This window comes from Cyclopterus lumpus, chromosome 6 (assembly GCF_009769545.1).
Source record: "Cyclopterus lumpus isolate fCycLum1 chromosome 6, fCycLum1.pri, whole genome shotgun sequence".
NCBI classification, from domain to species: Eukaryota; Metazoa; Chordata; class Actinopteri; order Perciformes; family Cyclopteridae; genus Cyclopterus; species Cyclopterus lumpus.
The window spans coordinates 7,676,667-7,701,351 of record NC_046971.1 but is presented as its reverse complement, the minus strand read 5'-3'; the positions used below and the strand labels follow the sequence as shown (position 1 = coordinate 7,701,351).

Sequence of the window (24,685 nt, the reverse complement as noted above, 5' to 3'; positions counted from 1 at the left end):
CGTAGGTTCACTATACCCTGCAGAGGCCTTGAACACAGATGTCGTAAGTATCTGGCCCACATGGCGTGCCGTCGGTGACGCGGTCCTTCAGCTGATAGTACGCCATAGTCCCAGCGACCCGGCAGAAGAGCTTACAGCGATCCTTCATTAGTACTGCACGGGAGAAAGAAAACAAAGCTAATGAGATTAATACAATTAAAATCCTGTGCAAAAAAACAAACAAGATGAAACGCCTCAAGATGACTTGCTGATGAAACAAAAACACATTTTTCCATCCCATACCTATTTGACGTCTTTTTTCGCCGTTGCAAAAGTTCAGAAGACACTTGCTAGATTTGACAAATTTGTATCCATTGTTTGGAAGAATCACTTTGTATCTGACAGCACAAGGGCTCTGGGGCTTGGTCCGTTTGCTTGTGGAGCATCAATAACAAAAGATGAGTCACTTTTTGTAAGTTAGACAAGGTGGTCTCTGCCAGATGGTAATCTCATGGAGCTGAGCTGGCCATCTCGGGGGGGAAAAGGAATGAGATTTGGCATGCAGGAAGGAAAGCTGCCAGGAGGTCCATATGGAATGGGCTGCGTGTTGCTTTAATGTTGCTGTTGTTTCGTGTCAACTGAAGATTCAACCCTTGCAGCTCTTAAGGTATGACAAAGAAAGTAGAAAGGAGCTCGCCCATCCACCCATTCCATCTTCTCCCCTAATGCAGTTGATGTCACGATGTTGCATGCATTGGCCTCCACATCCCTCCCACGCCGCAATGTGGTTTGGTTAAATGCACCAAACATACTGTATCACCGGCTTCAAACTACACCGTACAGTTGGATGTAAATAGTATCCATCTTTTGATGTCGCAGCTCGGGCGAGACCGCAAAACATTCGAGATTGCACGCTCTGGGATGACGTCGGTGTACTCACTGCCACTGTACTTGGGGACCCAGCGGACGGCGGGGGGGAGGCCGTTGATGTTGAAGTGCTTGCCGTCGAAGTGGGAGCACTGCTCTTCGCGGAAGTCCTTCTGTCCTCGCGGACACGGCTCGGTGTTGCAAGAGCGGAACTTCATCCTGCGACCGACGCAGAACTTCCCCCCGTTCCTGGGCCTGGAGCGAGACGAGACGGAAAAAAACAAGAGCACGACGCTTATTTCTCAACTCAAAAGGCCGCGTTCTTGGTTCTCGTTTGACTTTATCACTTCACACGTAGGAAACGAGCTCTCTCTGACTGGCTGAAATTAATCTGACGTGCAGGTTTCAAACTCAGTTGTTTACAACTCTTATTGAGGCACGACTGCTCTCTTTTTTTTATTGCTTCTCATACTCGGGAGTCGAACACACATAAACAGTCTGTAATGGGTGTGATTGTCATAACTGCCGGATCCTTTCTTACTCAGGTTTGTTGCAGTCTCTGGCATTGCTCCGGGTTCCTCCACCACAGGACCTGGAGCAAACACTGTAGGGCCCCCAGGGCCCCCACTCCCCGTGGACTGGCTTCAGGTCCAACTCCTTGTTTACGCACATCCCGTGTCTGCAGTACTGCATGTGAACAGACACACACACACACACACACACACACACACACAACAAATGACTGCAACTGCCACAGACCTGAAGACAAACACAGATTGCAGGATTGATGCAGGCACAGCTGGGGGTGGGGGTTCATCTGTTCCTTCTTCATCCTCTGTTTAGATGTCAAGCTATATTTTTGAAAGAAATCCTAATTCTGCTATTGTTTACCCTCGAGGAAGGCGTCCAACTCCTCCAGCTGTCCAAAGAGAAACGGGAGAGGGAAGGAACGGTGGGGATAGAGACACAAATAGACATAGTGGAAGACAGGAAGTGTCAATGAGGGAAACCGCAAACTGAAATGCACAGTATGTGGGGAGAATACTTCCTTCATGTCAACCAAATCTATCATTTATTTGGCGGTGTTCTTTTCTTCTAAAAATCAGATGATGTTTTTATTTGCATGAAGGCACACTATTTTCCACACGGGCTCTCTGTTTCTCAATAAGCTCATTGACATTGAAATTGTGTCAACACAAAAATGTCTTAAGACAACCATTTTTTTTTTTTTTAGCCTGGGGTTGTAAATACAGAATTGAATATCTTTCACACAGTACAGTAGATCCACTTTGACATAGGAAATAAGGCGCCCGGTATCAAACAGTGTGAACCCACTAACCACCTTTTGCCAAGAAGTGCTAACACTGCTTTCATAAGCAAAGCACGGCAGGCCCATTTCCCTTTGTGTGTAACCAAATCCCCTTCTCGGTGGCTAAGATATCGGAGGGTCCTGTTCACTGAAAGAATGCAGGACAAGACGCCGTCTGTCTGGGTACGTAGCCAGCCGTCCGGGGCACACAGGCACGGGGAGCAGTGGCACCATGATAAGGAAACTCTAGAGTTGTGATAACAAGAAGAACAAAGTTCCTTACTGGCTTGAAATCAGGAACTCCGTTCTGCTGTTCGGCTGTCTATCTCCTCGGATACAAAGCTTTTAAACTTAGGAGGAGGACACCTCATTCTCACAGGTCTGAGAGGTTCATGCACAAGTTGTTACTTCAATTACCAGTTCTTTGCAGAGGGGAAATGCAACTCCCTATAATTTCCACTGGCCACATGCCCGTTCCACTACAAGATATTCCTTCCCCTTCTCCAGATAGATAAAGACTCTTGAGACCTGAGAACAGAACCGTGTGGGATTCCGCTTCACTGGATTTTCATCATTGCGCTAATAAACCAGGGAGGATATCAATCAGAGTCATCTCCTGGACAAATGGCTAATCAGTGTCCGCTTCGACATAAGTTCACAACTAGCAGGCGTTGCCTTCGGTGAACACCTGCAAACAAACACATGCAAACAACACAGAAGATGTGGCCTCTACAAACCTGGCCCAGTTTGCAGGTCTAATGATGGAATGTAAAGTCTGTGCACAACGACAGACAGGTGTTAACAGCTGCGGGGTCTGGCCTAAACAAAGCCACACGCAGTTACATAATGCAGACCTGGTGTCAGTCTCTTCCTGCCTCGTCCCACTGTAAATGCAAAATGAGGCCGCTGATCATTTTTGTTGGAGCGCAAACAATGGATTTAGAAAAAAACTATTCAAATAAAAAGGGACTAAAAAGGAATGCGGTAAACACCACAAAAAAAGGCAACGAGGGTCCTTGTTGGTTGAGCAACCACCTCGAGACAAAAGAGCTAAACAATCAGAGTTCATGGAATCGTTAAAAAAGAAAGACTTTTTTTTTTAAGATTCGTCATAAAACGTTTACTCGAGAGTTTTCCTTTGACCCAACACAGAGTGTCTCTCCCCTTATAGCCATCGCACCCCCTCCCCCCACCTTAGCTTAGGGACTGTCAACCGGGACCTGAGCATCCCTTATATACCCCTCCCTCCCCCACATCCCCTTTATCCCCTTATGGGAAACCGCAAGGGCCACGCAGGGACCACCACAGTGCAGCCGGCCCGGCAGAACCCGAGGAACTGTCAAACACAAGGAGGACTGTCTGTCAGAGAGGACCAAAGCCTGTGTAAGCCTCTGAGGCATTCCACTCCCCCCGCTGGCACCCTGTGTTTACAACCGTTTTGTTTGGCTTGAAAAGGTGATGTGGGTGAAAAGAAGAAAGAAGGAAAAGGGGGAGTGGAAGGGAAAAAAAAAAAACATCTGTGTGAGATGATGCGTGCGTGCGTGCGTGTGTGTGTGCGCGTCTGTGTGTGTGCGCGTGTGTATGTGTACCTGTGAATGTGCAGTAAGTGTGAGAGTGATTGCTTAGAGTCTGGAGGCATCTGGGGGTCACGCTCAATTCCAATTAGCCTCTCTTTCCAAAGTGCATAAACACACCCTTGGAAAACGCTGAGGTGAAAGGCAAAGCTCAAACAAGCATTAAGGACACCGGCAGACTCTCTCCTAGAAAGATTGTCAAAATGTGCCCTCAATTGGGAATGTGGTGCGACATTTGAAGGTCTTGTGAGAAAAAAAAACCTGTCCAGCTGTGTTTCAAATGAGGAATTCCACAAAGACGCACGCCGACTCGCCAACCAAGACAAGTGCATATCTGCAAACACATACATAACGCGTAATGCATTTTTTTTTCCCCCATACTGTTTATAGAACTTCGGGACTCTTTGGGATAGATAGGATGTCTATGCAGCGAATAGGGTTACAGATGCCCTCCTTAGCGCCACCTATCGTCGGGGAGTTTGAAAAGGAAGACGAACGCAAAACAAATAATGCACATCGGGAAACGTTTGCCACTATGCTCTCAAAACACACCAACTAAAGTTTAGTAGCCACCTCATCCACACACAGAGAAGTCCCCATCATGCTAACACCAACAGTGGGAAGCGTATCTCAGGACGGCAGCATCTGCTCTGAGCTCCTCCGCTGGCTGGTTTGGAAGTCGGTGCCCTGTAATTGCCGGGAAACCGTTGCAGTGAGCACCTCATTTCTGAACACAAGCCATACATCACTGCAGGAATGAGAAGGCAGAGGACTGATTCGAAAAGCCCTCCGCTCTTTCATTTTGACGCGGACATTTCCAAAAGGCTTCACCTTTCATGTTGCGGTGTCTTTCTCATGGCTCTGTTGGGGGAGGGGGAGGTGGGGGGGGGGGGGGGGGAGGAGTCCACTCCACAATGCTTAATTAAGACAGACTGCAAGAAAAACTGAAACATCTGAGGTCACCTGTGGCGCAACATGGACCACCGCCGTTGAATTCCAATCAGTCGCGGCGCTCTATTACAAATCGAATAACTTGACCTGCATGTAAGAGACTCTAGAGAGCCATTAAGCTATTCAGTGGTAAATAATGATTTGTGTTGCTCATAATAAGTCAAATGGCATCTACTATTATAGACTGGATTTACACAGATTTCTTTTTTTTTGCCAAGGCATAAATGTGTTCCCTGTTCCATATTTCCTTTTGTGTTGAAAGGGTGTGAAGAGAGGAGGAATAGACATGCCAAGATGGAGGCGATGGCGAGCTAGAGAGAGCAAGAGAGACGACGTGATGCAACCGTGACAACAACTAAATCATTACCTAAATCATTATTATGAGAAAAGTGTATCGTCCAGCTATGTCAATCTACGTATATTTTCAGCCCTTTTTAGCTCATTATTTTTGTTTTTAAACCTATTTTATTTTTTGGGCCACTTACAGCGATCATCATATAAAGTAGATATTGCAAAGTTTCAGCCATAACTCATTTATACGGAAATTAATACGTCAGATGTTGTCTGTGTTTGTAATTTTGTAATTATGTACACCTTCTGCCAATATGCATTGAATCCATCACCGTGCATGCAATTTTTTTGATTTCCATAACATGCGTATACATTTTAGACTCATTTTGACACCGCATCATAAATGTGCAAATACATCTTCCTCCCTCCCCACGGCCAGCAAAGAAAAGCTCCACTCACTGACTACTGGACACAGTGATTCCACGTGAATGTCAACACAACACTGATTCCAGCCTCGCAATCCCAAAGTCCAGCATAGACACACACACACACACACACACACACACTTGCACACAAACACCCCGTCCCCGCATCATACGACAAGTCTGTCAGGCTGCCAGGGAGTTCCAGCCAACACTCTCCGCTTCCGCCAACAAACTCCATTCTGCCCTGGCTCCACTTTTCAAGACCTCACTATCTCACTCTAATTGGCTGAAACCAGAGCAGGTCGTCATTCTTTTCAGAGGAATGCTCTGGAAATCAAAAACAACTTCCCATTTGTTCACTTACACTAACCACTCAATTAAGCCCCCTATTAAGAGAATCTGGGAAGCTTTTTGGGCTTTTTTTTTTTACGCGTGAAGAAAAGCTCAGCCAGCAGGCGCCGAATTGAATGAAATCTAAAACATCATGTTTGTCATTTTTCAACAAATTCCCCCAAAAAGTTGGCAAGGGAGCTTTCAGTCGAGGCCTCATTCAAACTGACAATAAAATGGTCACACGTGAGAACAACAAGGACTTTGGCAACAAAACACCACCGTTTATTCAAGCTCTGCCCTCCGCCACCCACTGAGAGTGATGGTGGGGATGTGGACTCAGGGCTAAGCGGTCCCCGGCTTTGGCTTGTCAGGCCCTCACTGACCATGCTGGCTCGCCCCTAATCTACACACACACACACACACACACACACACACACACACACAAAAAAAACACACACTGACACAACAGTGTATGTACTTACATTAAAAGTAGATAATTCTGCAAAAATATAGATGCAACACACACACACAAGTACTACATGCATGTATGCACACACAATCAAAACCCACAGACACACACACACACACACACACACACACACACACACACACACACACATACACACACACACACACAGACGCAGAATCCTTTTGAAGAGTGAGAGCGACCGAAAAAAAAGGGGGCGGGGAGGGCAGTACGGGAGAAAAGAGCAGGAGAAGAGAGGATGGAGGGAAGGGAGGGAGGGTGGTGGCGGTATTTATAGACAACAAGTGATGGGATGCCCTCGTTAGTGCACGGCCCACTGAGCCAGATGACAGACACGCCGCCAAAGGTCATGTGACCGCATTACTCACTCCGGCGCCCCGTGAGAGAGACCGTTGAGCAACGGAGAGGCAGTGGGGAAGAGAGAGAGAGAGAGAGAGAGAGAGAGAGAGAGAGAGGGGGGAAGGAGTGGAGAAGCAGAGAGAGTCAGAAGAGAAGGGAACAGAGGGGGAGAAAACTACCCATGAACCCTGCAGTGCCCGTTGCCCGATTTCAGCTGAGCTGTATACAAACAAACTTCTTTTTTTTTTGCACTCTTCCTTCAGAGGACGTGCCTCTCTCCCACTTTTTCGCTGCACTGACCTCAATAACCCGATGCGGCCACACACTTAGTTTCGTAACCCAACCGAACAGAAACTCTCAGCAGACAACGCAGGTGACAGCCAGCCGGTGAGAAAACTGACTTTGTGTTTTTTTTTTATTTATTTTTTTTTACAAGAGATGACGTTTCCCCCGTGTAATCGCTTGAATGACATGGCAGGCTTTGGTCTAATGATAGGCTTCCAAAGAGATCTTTAAAGGAGAGCTGTGGTTACTAAGACAATACCTGCTGCTAGTTTCCCCCATAGAGGCCATACATAGTTGTAATCCTCCAGATCGGGCCCCCCCCACACACACACACACACACACACACACACACACACACACACACACACACATACACACATACACTCCCGCTCAGGGCTCTGCAGACAACCTCGGAGCACAGGAGCTCGATGCGAGACCCTGTAAAGCCTTAGACCTGAACCTCATGACTTCTTTGATGAAGGAGTGAGAAAGGAGTGAGCAGAAGAGGCGCGATCGTTGCGGTTGCATGCGAAGTCGTCCCCCTGGAAAAAGGAGAAGAAGAGACGGAGAAATGCAAGAACGCAAGAGAGCCACACGAGAGGATACGAAGAAAGAACGACGCAACGCTGACGCAAGAGAGCGCGGAGGAATGATGCGGGTTTGTGGATTATCAGACTTTTGAGGCACACACAAACACACCATACCACACGATACCACATAAAAGAGCTCTTGTATGGGCAGCTGAGTGTCGGTGCAGGGTCTCAATCTCTTTCAACTCGAGCCACTTCAAACAGCCCCCTGCATGACGAGGACACTGGGCCCTCAGCACCAAAACAAAGGTGGGGCCTCCGCTCAGACACACAAAGAAATAAAGGACAACTGTTAGTGCATTTGTTCATATAGAACATTAAAAACAATTAAAAACAATTTAATAAATTACACTACTAAGGATCTCATATTGTTTGTGTGGTTTTATATGGCAGGAGGGAGACCCACGTCTGTTTGTTGGTTGTTTGATGGACTATCAGGAAAGTCTGTGCAGACATTCGCTGTCCCCAGAGGATTATTTCTCGTGGCCTTGAGGATATCCGATCTTTTCCTCTAACGCTAATATGAGACTAGCATTGTTGGATTTTTAGTCAAATGTTTTGACAAACATTGGTTGCATTTGGATTACAATTCGGTACGATCGTGTTCCCCAGAGGATGATCAACGGGCGTTCAGATGGCGAGGATGACGTGCATCTACATGTGGTTAAAAAGTAACAAGCAAGTGTTGTTGCAGCCTTTACTCGACTATGTGTCGGCGTTAAGTAGGTCCGTATTACAAGTAGTTATATGTAACTTAATAATACTTTGACCTTTTCTGAATGTCCAGGCCTCTTTGAACCTGCGAATGACCTAATCAATGTTTACAGGGCTCCAAAAAACAAGACATCTATTTCAATCTCGCTAAGTCAGCTCAAATTGGGTTAAGGTGTTTGCAGCTTATTAAAGCAAAGCACTCGGTGTGATTAAACCATCGCCGTGTCTCCTCGAGTGTTTCTCCCACATACGGGCTGAGAGCAGTGTGGGAGCTGCGATCCCAGGGCCATTACATTTTAGCCTGGTTGTTGTAGTTGGATTAAGATGTTAGCTATCCCCCGTTAACCTCTTCTCACTAGACGGGGCTGATCCAGGACCTAACATGGTGAGGAGGGAGACGGAGCCAGATGAAAGGATAAAAGGGATATAAGACATTGCAAAAGACTCCTGGAGGGCAGAAGGTTAAAGAGAGTAGAGAACCCTCCTTCTCTTTCTCCTTCCCTCATGCATGTTCCGAATGCTAAACACCATGCCGCTCACCAAATTCTCATCCCCTTGTACGTCCTCCTCACTCTCCTCCCTCCTCCTCTCCCGCCTCCTGCACTGCAGAATCACTGATGTGAGGTCTTTTGTGAGAGCGCTGGCTGGCCTCAGCTCTGTTACGGCCTGACCACTGACCCACTCGCCCGCCTTTTTAAGAGGTTTTAGGGTCATGGGTTCACAACAAGGTGACTCAACTGTGAACGGCGGGTGGCATCCTCTTTCAAAGGGCCCACGTCTTCACCTTTCCCTCTCAAGACTCTCTCTCTCTCTCTTTCCTTTCCTTTCTCTCTCTCTCTCTCTCTCTTTCCGCCCCCCTGCCCTGCAGCCCTTCTTTCCGTGTATCCTCAGTGACTGACCCGCCGTCTCAGCTCTAATTAGCATAGCATCCCAGAGCGAGGAGAACATGAGGGCTAATGGGGGTTGGGGCCCCGTAACAACACAGAGGGTAAAGCTTCAAGTTTCTAACTAGGGCCATCACCTGACCACATTTACATGGGTTTCTGCAACCAGAATGTAATGCATGATAAATTATTCCTTTTTCTTGGTAGAGGAAGTGAACTAGAGGGTGAAGGCATCAGAATTCCAAGCAGCCCCACATGGGAGGCTTGACTTGTGTCTGCAATGCATTTAGTCTCAACTGGAATGAGGCAGAGGAACACAGACGGATGAAATACATGCAGTGTTGGAATGTGAGGATCCCAAAACATGAATTTAAATCGGATCCATATTTTGTGTTCGAAGCAATGACAAAAATCTGGCTTCACGGTAGCTGCAAACAGTTCATCATGTTTTTTCTTTTTTTGACTCCACTTCAGATGCTAGATGGGTCGGCTTTACGGCTTCAGGGTCATTAAGTGTGTCAATCAAACGGCAAACTACCCCGTAAAAAATAGGAATTATTGTGAGATGCATTTCCTCCCACAAGAGGACATGGAGAACACCTTTATTTAGGTGTGAGCTAAGGACACATTGGTCAGAGTTTAGCAGAATTCAGTTCAGCAGAATATACAAACAACTTATCTGTGCAGCTGTACTGAGAGCTAAGCCGACGCCCCCAAACCGACGGGCCTGGAACATCAACTGCAGCGCCACAAATGTCATAAAACGTGTTAATATAGGAAGAAAAAAAAAAACTGCGGTTCCACATGTGGACTAACTTACCATTCCATTTCCACAGTCAGTCCCATCAGCCAGGGGCATGTGCTGTGTGCGACATCCTTTGTGGTCCCCCTCTGCGCTGGTACACCATAGCCTCTTGCACTGTTTCTGTGTGTGTGGGGGGGGGGTTAATTAGCATGAGCAATTCATCTTTTTGCCAGAATAGAGAAAGAGCTTGTCTATAATGTGAGAACAGAAGCTTTTGGGGGAAAAGATTGTGTGGATTGCAGATGGAAATATGGTTGTTGGTTTCTTCAAACAGTATTTCAGTCGAAGTAGCTTTGAACGTGCCTGCCATGCATTCTGCGTGGCAGATTTAATTTATTCTACTCTATATTACAGTTTCATATCTCTTGGCCTTCATGGACAACTGCTCTGGTCACAAGTATCTTGGAGTAGACGACAACTATCTTAGATCTACTTCCACCTGAAGTCTTAATTCATTTTTTTTTTTTGTGTGGTTTCGCTCGCTTTGATAGCAAGCCAACTCACCATGTAAGGGCAAATTTGGGAACCGGGTCCAAACATCAGTTCACACTGTCTGTTGGCGTTGTAGATTTGACCAGGGAGGAGGGTGGGCAGCTCGTACGTCCGGCCTCCCGGCTCATCGAGGAGGCACTCCCCATAGCCGGTGCTGAAAAACAAAAAGTAAGAATGAATGTACAGTAGATGAAAAATAATAATAATACAAGACGCACACTTGTACACACCCACAGACACACACACACACACACACAGGCAAGCTTTCATGGTAACATTTCTCAGGATAATCCAGTATCAAAACGTGCCGTCTCTTTCATAAGAGGGCAAAGTAAACCTTTCCATGTCTTTTGTTGGTGATCATCCTCAGATGTGTTTCCCCCCTGTGGGTGGTCTGTAAAGTTACCCCACAGAGAGACTGATATCACTTCCCCTCAATGGCCCGTTAGTTAATGCTGTCACTATGTAACTGGAGTCAGGCGCCACAGACGGAATAAAACAGCATTTTTGATACAGACTTTATCTGTGCTGAAGAAGGGGAAAAAAAATGCGAATATGGAATCCTAAAGCACCCGATTAAATTACATAAATCGGTGCCAGCGCCAGCATTGCAGCATAATGACAGAGTGCGCTGTGCCACACCCTGAAGCCACGACACAGTAACCGAGACAACAAAAGCACAGCTGGACCGAATGTATGCACCGACGTCCTGCGTGTAAAGACATCGGCCTTCACGGTTGTGAAAAGGCACAAGTCAAACACGTTAGCGGAGCCAGTCCGAGGCTCAAAGGATCTCTTGTTGACTTTTGAGAAAGGAAACTGGCTGATGAGACACGTATAGATGTGCAATTATGCAACATGTCTGCGCCGCTCTGACAAATTTAATCCGGCATCGGGCTTCTAAAACACCTGCTCCACGCTGATGTGAAAGGCCAATAATTACACAGGATTATCCAGAGTTACGGTCACTTGTTTCTTTCCCCGTTTCTTTCCAGCCATAATGTCATAAACTGCAGCAAACAGCGCTGGGTGCATGAGAAGAATACACCTACAGTGGAGGATACCGTGAATGAAAACCATGGAGCAGTCTGTCAAGGAGTCCGACAGACATTCCCATATTACAGCATCTTTCATCAGTTGGTCATCTGTCTAATCTGGAACGTAATGGAATGATTATTAAGTCCAGGACGGACAGACAGACGGAGGAAGAAGGGGTCAGTGTGGTCATTTTTTTTTTTTTTTAAATGAAACGTCTTCTTAATAAAAAAAAAAGAATATTGGCCGTTTGGATTTGAGATAGCCAAGCAATTCCTCTCTGGCACCAGAGAAGATTGCACACCTGGCAGCCATTGGGCTTGAAAGTAAGTTTATTTATAAGATGACTTTGAGCTGGCTGTTGTGCGCTTGTCGAAAGAGACTAAACAATAATAGTTTGCATGCACGCCATGCTGGGTTTCCTTCCGCACGCAGTGCGAGAACACTACTCAAATGTCAGATGGATGATGGATCTTTTTGCAAAGGAAATGACACACAGAGCATCACTACACAGTGTTTGATTCAACAGCGCCAAGTAAGCTGCAGCAATGCGGTCTTGTTAAGAGTTTTGTCTCTGACAGCGTGTACCGATTATTGCACATGTGAGATAGAGGACAGGATAATGATCGAGCTTTAGTTGAATTTGGAGCAGCATACCGAAAATAAAGATCCATCTTGATTTTATTAAGGCGAGACACTCAGCAAAAATATTGTCTTATCGTGCACTTTTTGAGATTTAGGGCTGTTTTGCTTTCATAATATGTCTGGCCGTTCTCTCGGGCTAGTGGAAATAAAACTTCCTAAATACACTCTCAGGGGTTTATTTTACTACACTATTAACGTCTGTAGATTTGTGCACATATCATTCATAGCCTGATTTCTATAACATTTTATTGATTAAAAACATGGCGAAAATGTATTTTGTATGGCTGTTTTATGTCGTGATAAAAAGAGATACCCAAACTTCCCTCTGTAAACACCTGCCTCACTTGCATATTCAAACATACCTTTTCAGTAAACTTGTAATTGTATTAATGTAAGTAATCCACTGTGGAAGTTTCATGGCAACATCTATTAGTCCAGTTTTGTACCATATTCACTTTGTCGTGTGTCCCCCTGAACATAATGACAGATTAAGTATTCAAAATTGACTTCACATGGAAGTTCTTAAAAGTTGCGCGAGCAGTTTGGCTAATTTTTGAGGTGTGTAATGGAAAATGATAGGGCTTGCCCACTACTACTGATTATGTGGTTTTAACACCCAGCCAACACAACAATTAGTGGGTGGCAACAGCCAGAGATTTGCATTTTAGTTTTACATTTGGATTTCGAGGCTTAAATCAAACGGATCCGCGAACGAGGGAATGAATAGTTGCTTTATGTAGCAGTTGATGCATAATAACGCCGCACAACAGCAGGATGCTTTTCATCAGCGCTCAGGTGCAGGAGTTCAGTGCACATTATTACAGCAACAGTGGGATAAGGGGGAGGAGGAAGGGAAATCCTTTTGAACGGGAGGGGGGGGGGAGGGGTTATTTGAGAGGCGCCGCGGCCTTTCATTTTTTAAACTGGTAGCAGAGTGGTGCAGATTGAATTTGCTCTTCGCGGAGAATGGCCAGTCAAAACACTGACGTACTTGACCAGGGCGGCCCACCGCTGAGCGGGACCAGCACTGTAGAAGAAGAAGCACTTTGAATCAATGCTCCTCATTGTCGGATTTTCAAAAGCACTTGGGACGACGCTCTCGTGGGCCTTTCCCACCACCGCTGTGGCTCCCACACTGAAATGCTCTCTTCATACCTGCATTGGTTGTTATATATCCCATATATAAACAAATGTTGAAGTGTATGCATTTCATATTTACGTCACACTCTAGTAATTCGCCACGAAAAAAACCCCCCACAGCTGTCCGGACCAAATAATGAAGAGAATGTTCTGACGGCTCATAGTTGAGGTCATCGCTGGCTGGAAACGCTGTTAAACACAACCTTAAAGCTCCATACGAGGCGCTGGCCAACAGTGCGCTCTCGAGATGCATCTGGTCAACAAGGCCGTCCTTTGTGAAGGCCTCCACAATTAACAGAGGAAAGGAGGCAAAGATTGAAGGGTCATGTCCTGGGAAGATATAATTATAACTGACATTTCCCCATCTTAAAAGGGAAGCCTTTCACCGGGATCAGTGACCACAGTGCAGGTTAGGAATTGCTGAATGAGCCGTTGCCCTGCGCTACGTTTTTTTTTTTTGGAAAGCAGGCTAGTGACTAGATTACTGTTTGCCCAGCATCTTGAGAGCGCGGCTCTGTCGGCGTGGGGAGACAGCCGAGGGGCTGCGAGAGATCCATCGCTCAGGTTATCCGGAGAAGACCCCCGGATTCAAACAGGAAATACTCTTTCAACACCAGGCAATAACAAGTCCACACAGTTTACATTGCGCTGACCTGTTCGACAGAGCACTGGGAGAGACGTTGCAGCAGTTTGTTTAGCCGGCCACGTCACAACAAGTGAAAAAAACTTAATGGCAAACTCAAAGTGTGGATCTGATGATATGAGATTATAGGAGAAATCCTTTTTAAAATGCTGTTTTGCAGGTTCCAAAACTGAGGTAAGCAGGTACCTACTCTAGAAACTCTGTGATGTACTTGCGGCTGCACTTGGACCACGACCAGGGATTGGTGTCATAGTTGAGGGTGGGAGCCATGACATGGTACTGGTGCTTCATGCCCGCCTCCCGACACTTTGGGTTGTCATCGTGAGGCATGTTGAACCTGGTGCGGAGAGGAAAAAAATGAGGGGGGGAGGAGGGTCAGCGATGGATAGAGGGATACAGGGAACACACACAAAGTGATTATCAGCTGCTTAATGGCTCAGCCGTAACACCGGAGGATAAATGTCACAGGATTTACATTCAGTCCCGTTGGGCCGCCACAGCCACAGACGCGTGTGAAAAATACCACACACACAACGCATTGGTTTGTTTCTTGTTTTATATATGTATTTACACACATTGTTGTGCTGTCTCCCAAAGGTGCAGACAGTAAAAATCTCCAAAAGGCTTCAAAAAAAAGTCCTACTGGCCAGTTGGTGGTGCAGCTTTTCAGGTAAAAATCATTCTTTATCCATCAGCATCATCATGGCCAACATGCTAGTGAGAACCACCTCAGCTCACCCCTGAGAGGTCAGAGGTCACCATCTCACATTCTCAAAGAGCTTGCCTCTTTTAAGCCACCCCTCTTTATCAGTGACCCATTTTTGTCTTTTTTAGGGGGGTTAGGGGATCTTTAGGTGCAGCTCAGGACTGTGGGTCAAGTTGTTATAGTCACACATCTGTAATAGTATTTGATGGCCATGCCCCCTACCTCTAATAGGGGCAGAAACAATGTGCATCAAGGAAATGTTACTTTTTAACATGTAAAAGTATGAACAATAACAATTCCTTACATTTGAGAAGCTGAAACCAGCAAATGTTTGGTATGTTTGCCTAATAAATTACTTTTAAAGCTTACAAGCTTATCAAAGTAGTTAATTTCAGCAATTCATTTTCTGTTGATTCACTAATCAGTTAATCAGCTGATTGTTTCAGCGTTATAAACAATAAAACAAGAGAGACAGATGTATAAATTGAAGTACACAGCATGGCATCTGCAGATTAATGAATTAAGGCTCGCTGAATGGAGTTGGCAGTCTCATAAAGCAAGTTGATCATGTCCAGAATAGCACGGTCCAATGCAGATGTCCTGTTTTGTATTGCGGTTTGGTGTATTACCATAAATACATGTCTATGTACAAACACAGGGACTGTATGCAGCTGTATGATGTCTAAGATGTTTACAACAGGATGTGGGCCAGTCCTGGGCTCTGGACTGTGGCCGAGGGTCAATCCATACCTCCACACAAACAAGACCTAGCCATGCTGGCATGAGGCCCACCCTACAGGGGCCAAGGGCCTGAAGGCAAACACCCAGGGAATAATTAAGCCTCTGGCACAGTAATGAGCTCTGCACATACACCAAGCGGCTGGCTAATGCTGACAGCATCAAACCAGGCTCAAATGGTATTTGCACTCTTAACTACTAACTATTCTTTGACATCAGGGTGATGGAACAAGTTTAAAATGAAAACAAACGATACTTTCTTCTTTTTAGGCTTTCTTATTATCATTAAAATGTATTTGTGACGAGCTCCAAAAAAACGTTCCCACATTATGATGATTTAGTGGACACCGATCTGAAGGGCAAAAACGAGAATACGGACTGGAAATCCCGAGAAGAGAGCCTTTTAGTGTAATTAGGTCGTAAATCAGGATATTTTGTGGCTCTCTGTTTGGCAACCTCAAGGGCCAGATCAATAGAGGAGTCAATCCCAGCTGGAGGGATCCAACCCCAGCACTTAATTATTAGCATCCAGGCTGAAATGTGATTAGTTAGGGTCCACTCACTTAAAGTGAGAGCTCTCAACAAAACAAGCTGCTTTTGTTTTCTGTTCATCCCATCCTTCATGCCATGCCGTCATGCAACGAGATTTTTCTGGACGACAACGTATTTCTGAGCTGAAATGCCCCGTAAATAACTGCGAGACTAAGACAAATTCCTGCAGATCGAGTGAGAGTGTGAGTAAGAGTTGGAGCAAACAGCGCAGTCTGCAGGAACAGCAATTATCAGCACATCAACAGAGACAGAGCCCAGTGACGACAGTGGGGGAAACGGATTGCTACTTCGTCAGTGGATTAAACGTTGTAGCTCCTCCGAGTGTAACAAACCATCTTTGACAACAATAATCTCACTCATTTCATCCACTAGGTTATGCGTGATCGGGATAACGCCGGTGAACGTTTGTGGTGTGTTCAAGATGTCAAAGAAGAAAACCTGTGGACTTCTCATGTGACATCAAAATGTCAGAAAACTTTATTGGAGCCTCGGCACCGTCTAATAACAAACTCGATTATATGTGTCCCCTTTGAACGGCTATCAAATGACACCGGCCTGGCCTGGCCTGTGGTGGCTATTAGCAATCTCACACATCCTTTGCAGTCATCTGAGAAAGGCCTCCTATCCATTAGTCTAAATCTTTCTTTAATCTGCAATGCTCTTGAAAGGCTCCCACTACCTAACACTGGATTTCCCAGAGCGCCAAACACTACGGAGAGCTCACGCCTGCGGGGGGGGGGGTCGGGGGGTGGGTGGGTGGCTGGGGGGGGGGGGGGGAGTGATCTCTCCACTGGAAGAATGTGTGAGCGGAGACAGAGGAGGAAGAAGAATATCTTTCATTCTTCACCAATGGCTCACACGACACTGATCCCGTTTAGTCGCCCACACCAACGGACGAACGGCAGACCGGAAAAGAAAATCTCTCACTCGCTTTCACGATTCATCTTCTTTTTTTTTCTTCTTTTTTTTTTAACACATGCCCTACACGCTGAGACGGGGAAGAAGAAGAAGAAGAAGAAGAAGAAGAAGAAGAAGAAGAAGAAGAAGCTGCCAGCGCGTTACACTTCACGTCTAAGGGCTAGTAGCGCTTCTCAAATCGCACCACGTTTAAATTAACTTATAAGAGAGATACAGTGATGACAAAGTTATTTGGATACATATTATACATATGAGTCTTTATTTACACTTCACATAAGTGGCATTATAATCAGTCAGACAGGCGTGTTGGGATAACACGCCAGATACACATGACGGCACTGTGACATCCTCGGCTTGTTTTATCAGTCTTTGCGGCTGATACGAGGAAACGAGCGAGCTCCCGAATACTAAACAGAATATTTAGCCTTGCCCTGTCTGATAATGTGTGCCACTTTCAATGATGTATTTAATGTACATAGAGAACAGAAAAGCTGCAACCTTGCATTTTGCACCACATATCCACACTGAATTTCATCTGAGCTGTCGTCCACTCAACACAAAGCTCTGACACATTAAGGGTTAATTTCTTGAGCCTGTACAGTAAGGTATTAAAGGCTGGCATGTTATTAAAAGTCGAGTTTTCACTTTATTATCTTTTGCACCTGGGACTGCTGCGCCCTATGTGTCTTGATAAGAGGGCTTTTGTTAGTCAAAGCACGCTGCGAGGGGCGAGTTTGAGTGTGTGTGTGTGTGTGTGTGTGTGTGTGTGTGTGTGTGTGTTCTGTGCAGCAACTTACACATGGCCCAGCTCATGAGCGATGGTGAAGGAGGCACTAATTCCATTTTCCTCACTGATGGAGCAGCTCCGGAATTGGTCGCACATGGTCCCCAGCTCTGCAAGCCCTACAGCGACACGTAGACACCATGAAACCATCAAATCGTGTATTCTGTAAGAGAGATTAGCTGCCTCCATCCCCTTGTTTCTACCCCTCTGTTCTGTCACTATAATATTATGAGCTTGACAGCTTGCCATAAACTTATTACCGCACCGTATATGAGCTGTGGTTTAGCGAAAAAGCTAATTGGAAAGGACTTGAGGTGGAGATATATTTGTAAAAGTGAAAGGCAAAGGTTTACCTAACGTGTCACATTTGTCTTTGGCACGGCAGATGTCCTCCCTGAAACAAATAAAAACACACAATGCTGTGAGACACTTTTCGGCTTTTCTTTTTTCAAATTTGAAAGCGAGGACGGGAGATGAGTGTGTACCTGGTGATGAGGAGGGCCGTGTCATGGTGCGAGGGATGGCTGTCATCCTTGAAGTTTTGGGTCTGCTGCCAGACACAGAAGTTGTGGAGCGTCGTGGCAGCATTGAAGCTCACTGTGGGCCCTTCCTGTTTTTGGTGAAACACCATTGCGGATGTGACCAAAACAAAGTGGGAAACATATTGCAATGTAGCTGACTTGAGTGCATCTTAAAAAAAAAAAAATGGGGATACATCACATTTTTCAACCTGTCTTATGATCCAATTTGTGTAATTTGGAGATACTGATCATGATAACGTTTTAATTTCTTCATTGGTCAACATGGGCCAAGATCAGGAGCCCCCTTACGGCTTTCCAAACAATGTCCGTTCCCTTTAATTTAACTATTTAAGAATCAGTTACAGGGAGCAAACAAACTACAGTGAGCCTCTCAAGCAACCTCTCGTTCGCAGGTGGCTAGCTGCCTCACTATAGTATCGTTTGTCCTCCATGGAGACCTCTCTTGAGACTTGAAACTGACAAGGCAGGCAGTGTCCTTTCAAAACGAGCCCCTCAGAGAAAAGGCCAGGCCAGGGACACCTGCGCTGACGTCAGCCATAGCGGAGAGCTGGATACAGGTAGCATTCAAGTCCCCGCGCTCACCTGTTCATTGTGGACGATGACCAGCTTGACAATCATGATGTTGATGAGGTTTCCTACGCTGGGGTCCTTGTACACTGCTGCTACCTGTAACAAAGACAAAACACACAGACAAAAAAATGCAAACCTCCACTGTATGAAAGTCTACTTCTCTTCACTCAATACGCGGAATGAGAAAATACAGCGATTGCTTTTTTTTCTTCTGCTTAAGCTCACATGAGGTTTAATCAAAATAGCATCAGATAATTCAAGTTAAGAGAAACAAAAGAAAAAGTCTCCTTAAGGGTAAGTTTAATCAACAGGGTATTAGAACCAATTACAATTCCCCCACGGACCTTGGCAGAGAAAAGATAAACTGAAATCTGGACCCAGCAACAAACGTTAAAAACCCCAGCAAAGCTGAAGCACCGAGCCCCTCTGTGAGGACAGCAACACATTCCCTCTGTAGTCTTTCCCCTCCACTTCTCTTGCCTTTCTCGTGCACCTCTGTCACGATCGGCCAGCAGTCTCCTGAGGCCGCGTGCGGCCTCCTGACAGGAACTCATTAGGCCACTATAAACATTTAGCTTGTCTTAGCCTGGGGGAGGCGAACGTGGTGCAGGCCTGTCCAGTTTGGGCAAAGGGAGTCTGACTTTGCAATGCTCAACGTCCAGCTGCCACACAGGACATTGTTCTGTATTATCTCGTATGCAAAAGCCTACAATGGACCACCACTACAGTATCTCACACAGCCAGTTAGCTCAAAACAAGCTCTGACGGGACAAAGTAATGTCAGCAGGGCCAAACCATCAAGGACACAGGTTTCACAATATAAATAATGTTAACAACCTCACTTAAATCGAACACAATGGATCAAACGTGGGTTTTGGGTTTTGCTCTTAAACTCGTTTTGTTCTTAAACTTGTTAAACTGTGGATAAGAAAAGTGACTGGAGAAAAAAAGGGTGTGTTTGTGTGTGTGTCTGCACCACTGGTCTGCAGACATGAGCAGAGCAGAATTTATGTTTTGACTTCAAACCTGGCACTAAAAACTGGGCTGGCACATTCAACACAGACTGTACCCTCACAAACTTATTTAACACTACTGACAATCATTACTTCGTTGTTTGTTAATGAGTCTTTTGAGCGGTCCGTCATACGAGAGCGAGACACACAGCAGAAGGTACACACAGTTCAGTGCAATTTATAACCTATCCTGCTTTGACACGACTACTCTAATATATGCAGAGACAGTCTGGCTTTCCAGGCAGCTCTCTCAGTCAGATATGGGGCTCACAAGGAGGTCAAGGTGCTGAGTCAGGATTTCACCAATTAACTGGGCCACTGTCGTTGGAGCAGTAGCATGCTCGGGTCACATTAGGGTTTACGACCAAAATGTCAAACAGTAACATCTGAGGCTGGAAAAACACAGACCTGGACTGGGGGATTTAGTTCCATATTTCTTCACCAAATTTCATAACACATCTTGCCTCCGTTATGCCGTTATGAGATCGTTTGGGTTCTATTGGCCCCAGGTTTTGAGGTGTCGGGTTTCTGAGATTTCGGCCACACAATTAAATACTTCACTGTTTTCACTGTTCGTAAAGGCCTATTTCCTGAGAGCAATGGAGTCTATTGTTGACTAACAGAATATTTGTGTTAAATGTTTTCAACTGCGTGAACTAAATTATTTTCCCCTCCATTGTATGTATTGTGGCGTTTCAAATGTTGTTAAAAGTTTGTAGCCAGCAAATCTTTCAGGTTGAGTTCAACTTTGGTACACATTAAAACGTGAATGTATGGTGACAGGCTAGCATTAGCATGTTCCGAGGTGGCTGGCGTGCTAGCAGTTAGCTGGCCAGTTAACCAACTAGCATGCAACTAGTCATGACGTCACAGAGCTTTAAGCATCACCTACTTCACAAAGAAGCCAGGGTGAATTGTGCTGTGCCACTTTCTGTTGTGAACAGGTCTTTAAGATGGAGGAGATCTCAGGAAACATGGACAGATGCTAACAAACCGAGCCTATCGCAGCTAAATACCAATGCACATGGATAAAATGCTGTATGCACATCCATTTGTGTACAAATGGCACAGTAGCGTGCATGTATTACACATTCACCGCCAATGAGAACATTTCCCCAAAACTCATACCAATCATCGAAAATGTCAACATTGAGACAAAAAATAATGTTTAGAAACATTGTTTTACTTACTACTGACATGATTGTTAGGATGTAGTGCTCTAGGTTGCGTCCATGGTGGCGCACCATTTTGGCATCCGCTGTCACCATCAGCTCGACGTAGCGTGGGTAGGAGAGGAAGCGCTTGCGTCTGCGTGGGGCTTTGGGCTGCGTGCTGGTGGAGCTGTTGTCATGAACGTGTTGATCATCGATGGTGGCTCTAAGAGAGTCCAGCTCCTCTCCCATGCTCCATAGATTCTCAAAAGCAACCGGCCTCTTGGAGTTTTCTGTTTGAAGAAAGAAAAATTGTGAGTGATGATGTGGAGAGGAACATATTTATTGGATTTAAAATAATGATCATATGAGTGAATTGGATGATCAAAGACTCAAATTCTTCCACACTGGACACCCACTGCTTTATGTTCTAAAGGCATTTCAGGAGAGAGCGTGGCACAGTTAAAAGCCGAGGGGTTTTAGCTTAGCTGAATTCCAATGACATAACAAAGCGCGCTGGACTTCTATGGCAAAAACCCACCATAAATTAAATCATTCCAGTGCTCGGGGAAAACCGTTGTACCAAGAGACACAAGGTCAGTGGTGAGCTTTGAGAATACGGGTTTTCTGGTCAGGCAATATGCACGCAAAACAAGAAAATAAGCCAAACAAAACAGAAAATCCCAGAGACTAGCCGGATATAGAAATCCTCGAATTCTCCCACCTCTCTGAGCCTGGAAACGTATCATCTGGAAATTAAGTTCAAATGTGGTCGACCGTGATAAAAGGTAAAGCCAGATTGAAACATTTCCCTTCATAGGCTTGCGGTGAACGACACTTTCAACACCAGCCGCATATAAGACGTACTGTGGATACTCAACTGGCATTCTCTCAGTGCATGTGTTGAGCTGGCTATGAGCAGTAGATTCCTTCACCATGACAGAGGGAAGTTTAAAGAGGTAGACAGAGGCTGACACACAGAAAGCGTTAAGAGATGGTTTCATTAAGACAAATCCGCAAGGGTTAAGGTGTAAGCCAATTTAATTACACGTACACATGTGTGTTTCCTAAGACTGTCGCCTTTTGAAAAGAGTTTGGAAAAAGCCACAAGTAGAGAGAGAGGATATCTGGTCTCCACACAGGCAAGCTCCAAATTGCTATAAAAATAAAATGAAAAAAAGGAATGGTAATTTTGTTTAGGACAAATAGCTGCGGCGTTATTCTGTTACTGACCAGAAAATCAGCCCATGCTGAAGGATATTTCTCAAGAAAAATCTCTTCAACATCATCAATCAAGTTAATGACAAACACATCAAAAATCATCTGCGTATTCGGAAACGTCAAAAATGTTTAACCGCAATCAATTATTTATTAGCATTGGAAGGATTTCAATAATAGTTTGGTAACAGGCCATCTGAGGACTGAGTATTTGCACGCAGGCTATTGTGTTGTCAAGATTTGCCGCAATGCATTCCCATATGTGATGTGGTGTAAAAAAGACTACTTGCAGCAGTGGCTGCCATCTCTCAGCTGCAGAAAGAAGGATTGAAGCAGCTATCTGACAAAGGGACAGATAAAATGAATAATAACTCTGTGCCAACACACAGACAGCTGGAAATATATACTTGTAGTTCTTTGACAAACTCCTATTCCTTTGTGACTAAAATGCATTGCTGCAATGTTTGCGAAAAATGGGGGGCACATTTTTCACATCCATTATTATCCACATACTTATATTTATGTGGCCCAAATGCACCCAACACTGTTATATCCACATCAACAGTCATAGCATTCTGCAGTGTTTGTGTTGCTTTGAAGGAAACATGGATATTTATAGAAATGAACAATTTTTTGAGAAATGAATGAAACATAAAATGACATTTAGTAATTGTGTGACTGTCAGTATTTACGAGCCAAGCATATTTTGGAGTCCGTCATCCTAAACAACCTCCTCAACTTTGGATAACCCGGCTATAGTGAAGAGTTCTATTGTCTTCTGTATACTCAATCTTTCCAGACATTCGCACAGAGAGAGAGATTGTGTGCAACTGTTTGGTCAGAGGAAAGCAAACAAAAAAACAAAAAAAAAGTAAACTTGCTGAGCGCTCCGAGATTATTCAAGTGATGCCCCCAGTGGGCACACGAGGCGGAGCGTGACTCCCTGGCACAAAGGCGCACATCTCTTGCTGCCGTGAGGCCCAGCCCCACGCCGGTGCCAGCATGCAAGTCAGCGCCAAGACTGTCAGTGCACACAGCCTGGGCAGCTGGGCCAGGACAGAGCTTTGTATTTTCCAGGAAAAATCTCTCCAAAGCCAAACCCACTACACTAAACCCCTTAAACAGACTCATCACCACAGACAGTCTGACATCAAAGGGATTATCAAAGCACAGAAGAGCATCTACATCAACAGAAATTGGTGCTAAGTCTCAGAGCAAGCGAGTGTGAGATGAAAAAAGAGAGGAAGAAGAGGAGGAGGAGGAGAAAATATGGTCCCTGTTGTAATAGCCTTTGAATCAGTGCAGATTAGCCACACACAACCTTTCCCAAATCGCCTTAGGTCCAAATCCCCCTCTCACTAGGTAGTGAGCTGCTACTTACACCATGAGAAGACAGGGGTGACTACCCTGACCTGCCGGACACACAGACATGACATCTCCGTCAGGGCATCGGGCATCAAATCAGCCTCCCCTACACATCCATCTGCGTCTGAGTATTTTACAGGACATCTAAATGTGAGACGTTCAATTTATTTTTACACGAGCAAAATAAAGCTGTATACTTCTCTTTATAACAGAGAAGTATACAAGGAGCCGAGATGAGTGTAACCATTTATAAATGTTGTAAATTGGTTAACTCCAGCACGCACATCGCTGAAAAAGACCAACATCACATTCGCTTTTATGCTCAACGGCCTACTTGTAAACTTGCAAAGCTCTTTATTGCCAAAAGATAATCAAACACAATGCACATCATAAACAATGTTTATCTATTCACTCAGTAACATGCAGGTAAAACCACACATTAGGACTCAACAGTTTCATACGCATGTCAAGATTCCAGCATTGGTTTGAACGTGTACATACGTGTACACTTATTTTACTTTCATTCGTGAACATTTTAATAAGTATGGAAGCATTTTTATGCTCGCATTTGCACTTTCTGTTTGAGCCCATTCATATAAACACAGCCTGTCCTAAAGGATCTCATTGAGATTTCAATCTAGATCAAAGAGTTGCTCTTTGACTCTCCTTCAGCTCTCTGTCAAAAGTATCAATGCCAAGAACCCAACAATGGGGAACACACATTTCACTGTCGAACTAATTAACATTCTTTTACAATGGCCCGCTGGGAGTTAAAGCGCCCTTTTCCCCGGGTGCCAATTAAATGGACAGTATACCTTACATTGAGTATTGGTAGTGCCCTGGTTCTATACGAGGTCATACACTCTGGTTACTGACAGTAAGACTCAAGGGGGGAAACATGTTGAAACTCCTGTAGACAGAAGCACAATTAAGTGCAATTCTGTGGCGAGACAGAGAGAAGCAAAGGCAGCTAATTGTTGTTGCTGAAGAAGGCTTTTAAAGTGAAGTGGCATGGCTTTTGACCTCATTGGGAGACGGTGGGCTTTGTACACTAACAGTGCTCTCAGAGTTCAGTTGTTGTTTTCAGTTCAGAGACGTGCTTAAGACAGCACGGTTGTGAGCTGAAGAATGTGTTTGGAGTAGCAGACCTCCTCTGTGGAGACAAAACACTACTTATAGATGAGGAATACCATGATGGGCAGGGGCCTGGAGTGTTTTCATTTGGCACACTCAAACTCAAAAGAGTTTCTGACTCTCCGATTTAAAGAAATTCATCCCCACAGATTGTAGATTACATGATTTATGGATGACAAATATCCTCATAAACAGTTTTAATAATA

General features: G+C 45.1%; 1 protein-coding gene across 1 annotated transcript in view; it reads right to left on the bottom strand.

The window, feature by feature from the left end:
* The window catches only part of LOC117732355 (A disintegrin and metalloproteinase with thrombospondin motifs 20), a 71,527-nt gene that overhangs the window by 36,275 nt on the left and 10,567 nt on the right, over positions 1–24,685 (bottom strand). Inside the window, exons 4-14 of the mRNA XM_034535254.1 lie at positions 20,802–21,055; positions 18,611–18,694; positions 17,972–18,096; positions 17,840–17,880; positions 17,500–17,605; positions 13,979–14,125; positions 10,338–10,479; positions 9,849–9,953; positions 1,388–1,533; positions 920–1,101; positions 17–153 (exon numbers count right to left, since the gene is read on the bottom strand). Of these exons, the coding sequence (XP_034391145.1) occupies positions 17–153; positions 920–1,101; positions 1,388–1,533; positions 9,849–9,953; positions 10,338–10,479; positions 13,979–14,125; positions 17,500–17,605; positions 17,840–17,880; positions 17,972–18,096; positions 18,611–18,694; positions 20,802–21,055 (1,469 nt within the window). The remainder of the gene's footprint in view (positions 1–16; positions 154–919; positions 1,102–1,387; positions 1,534–9,848; positions 9,954–10,337; positions 10,480–13,978; positions 14,126–17,499; positions 17,606–17,839; positions 17,881–17,971; positions 18,097–18,610; positions 18,695–20,801; positions 21,056–24,685) is intronic.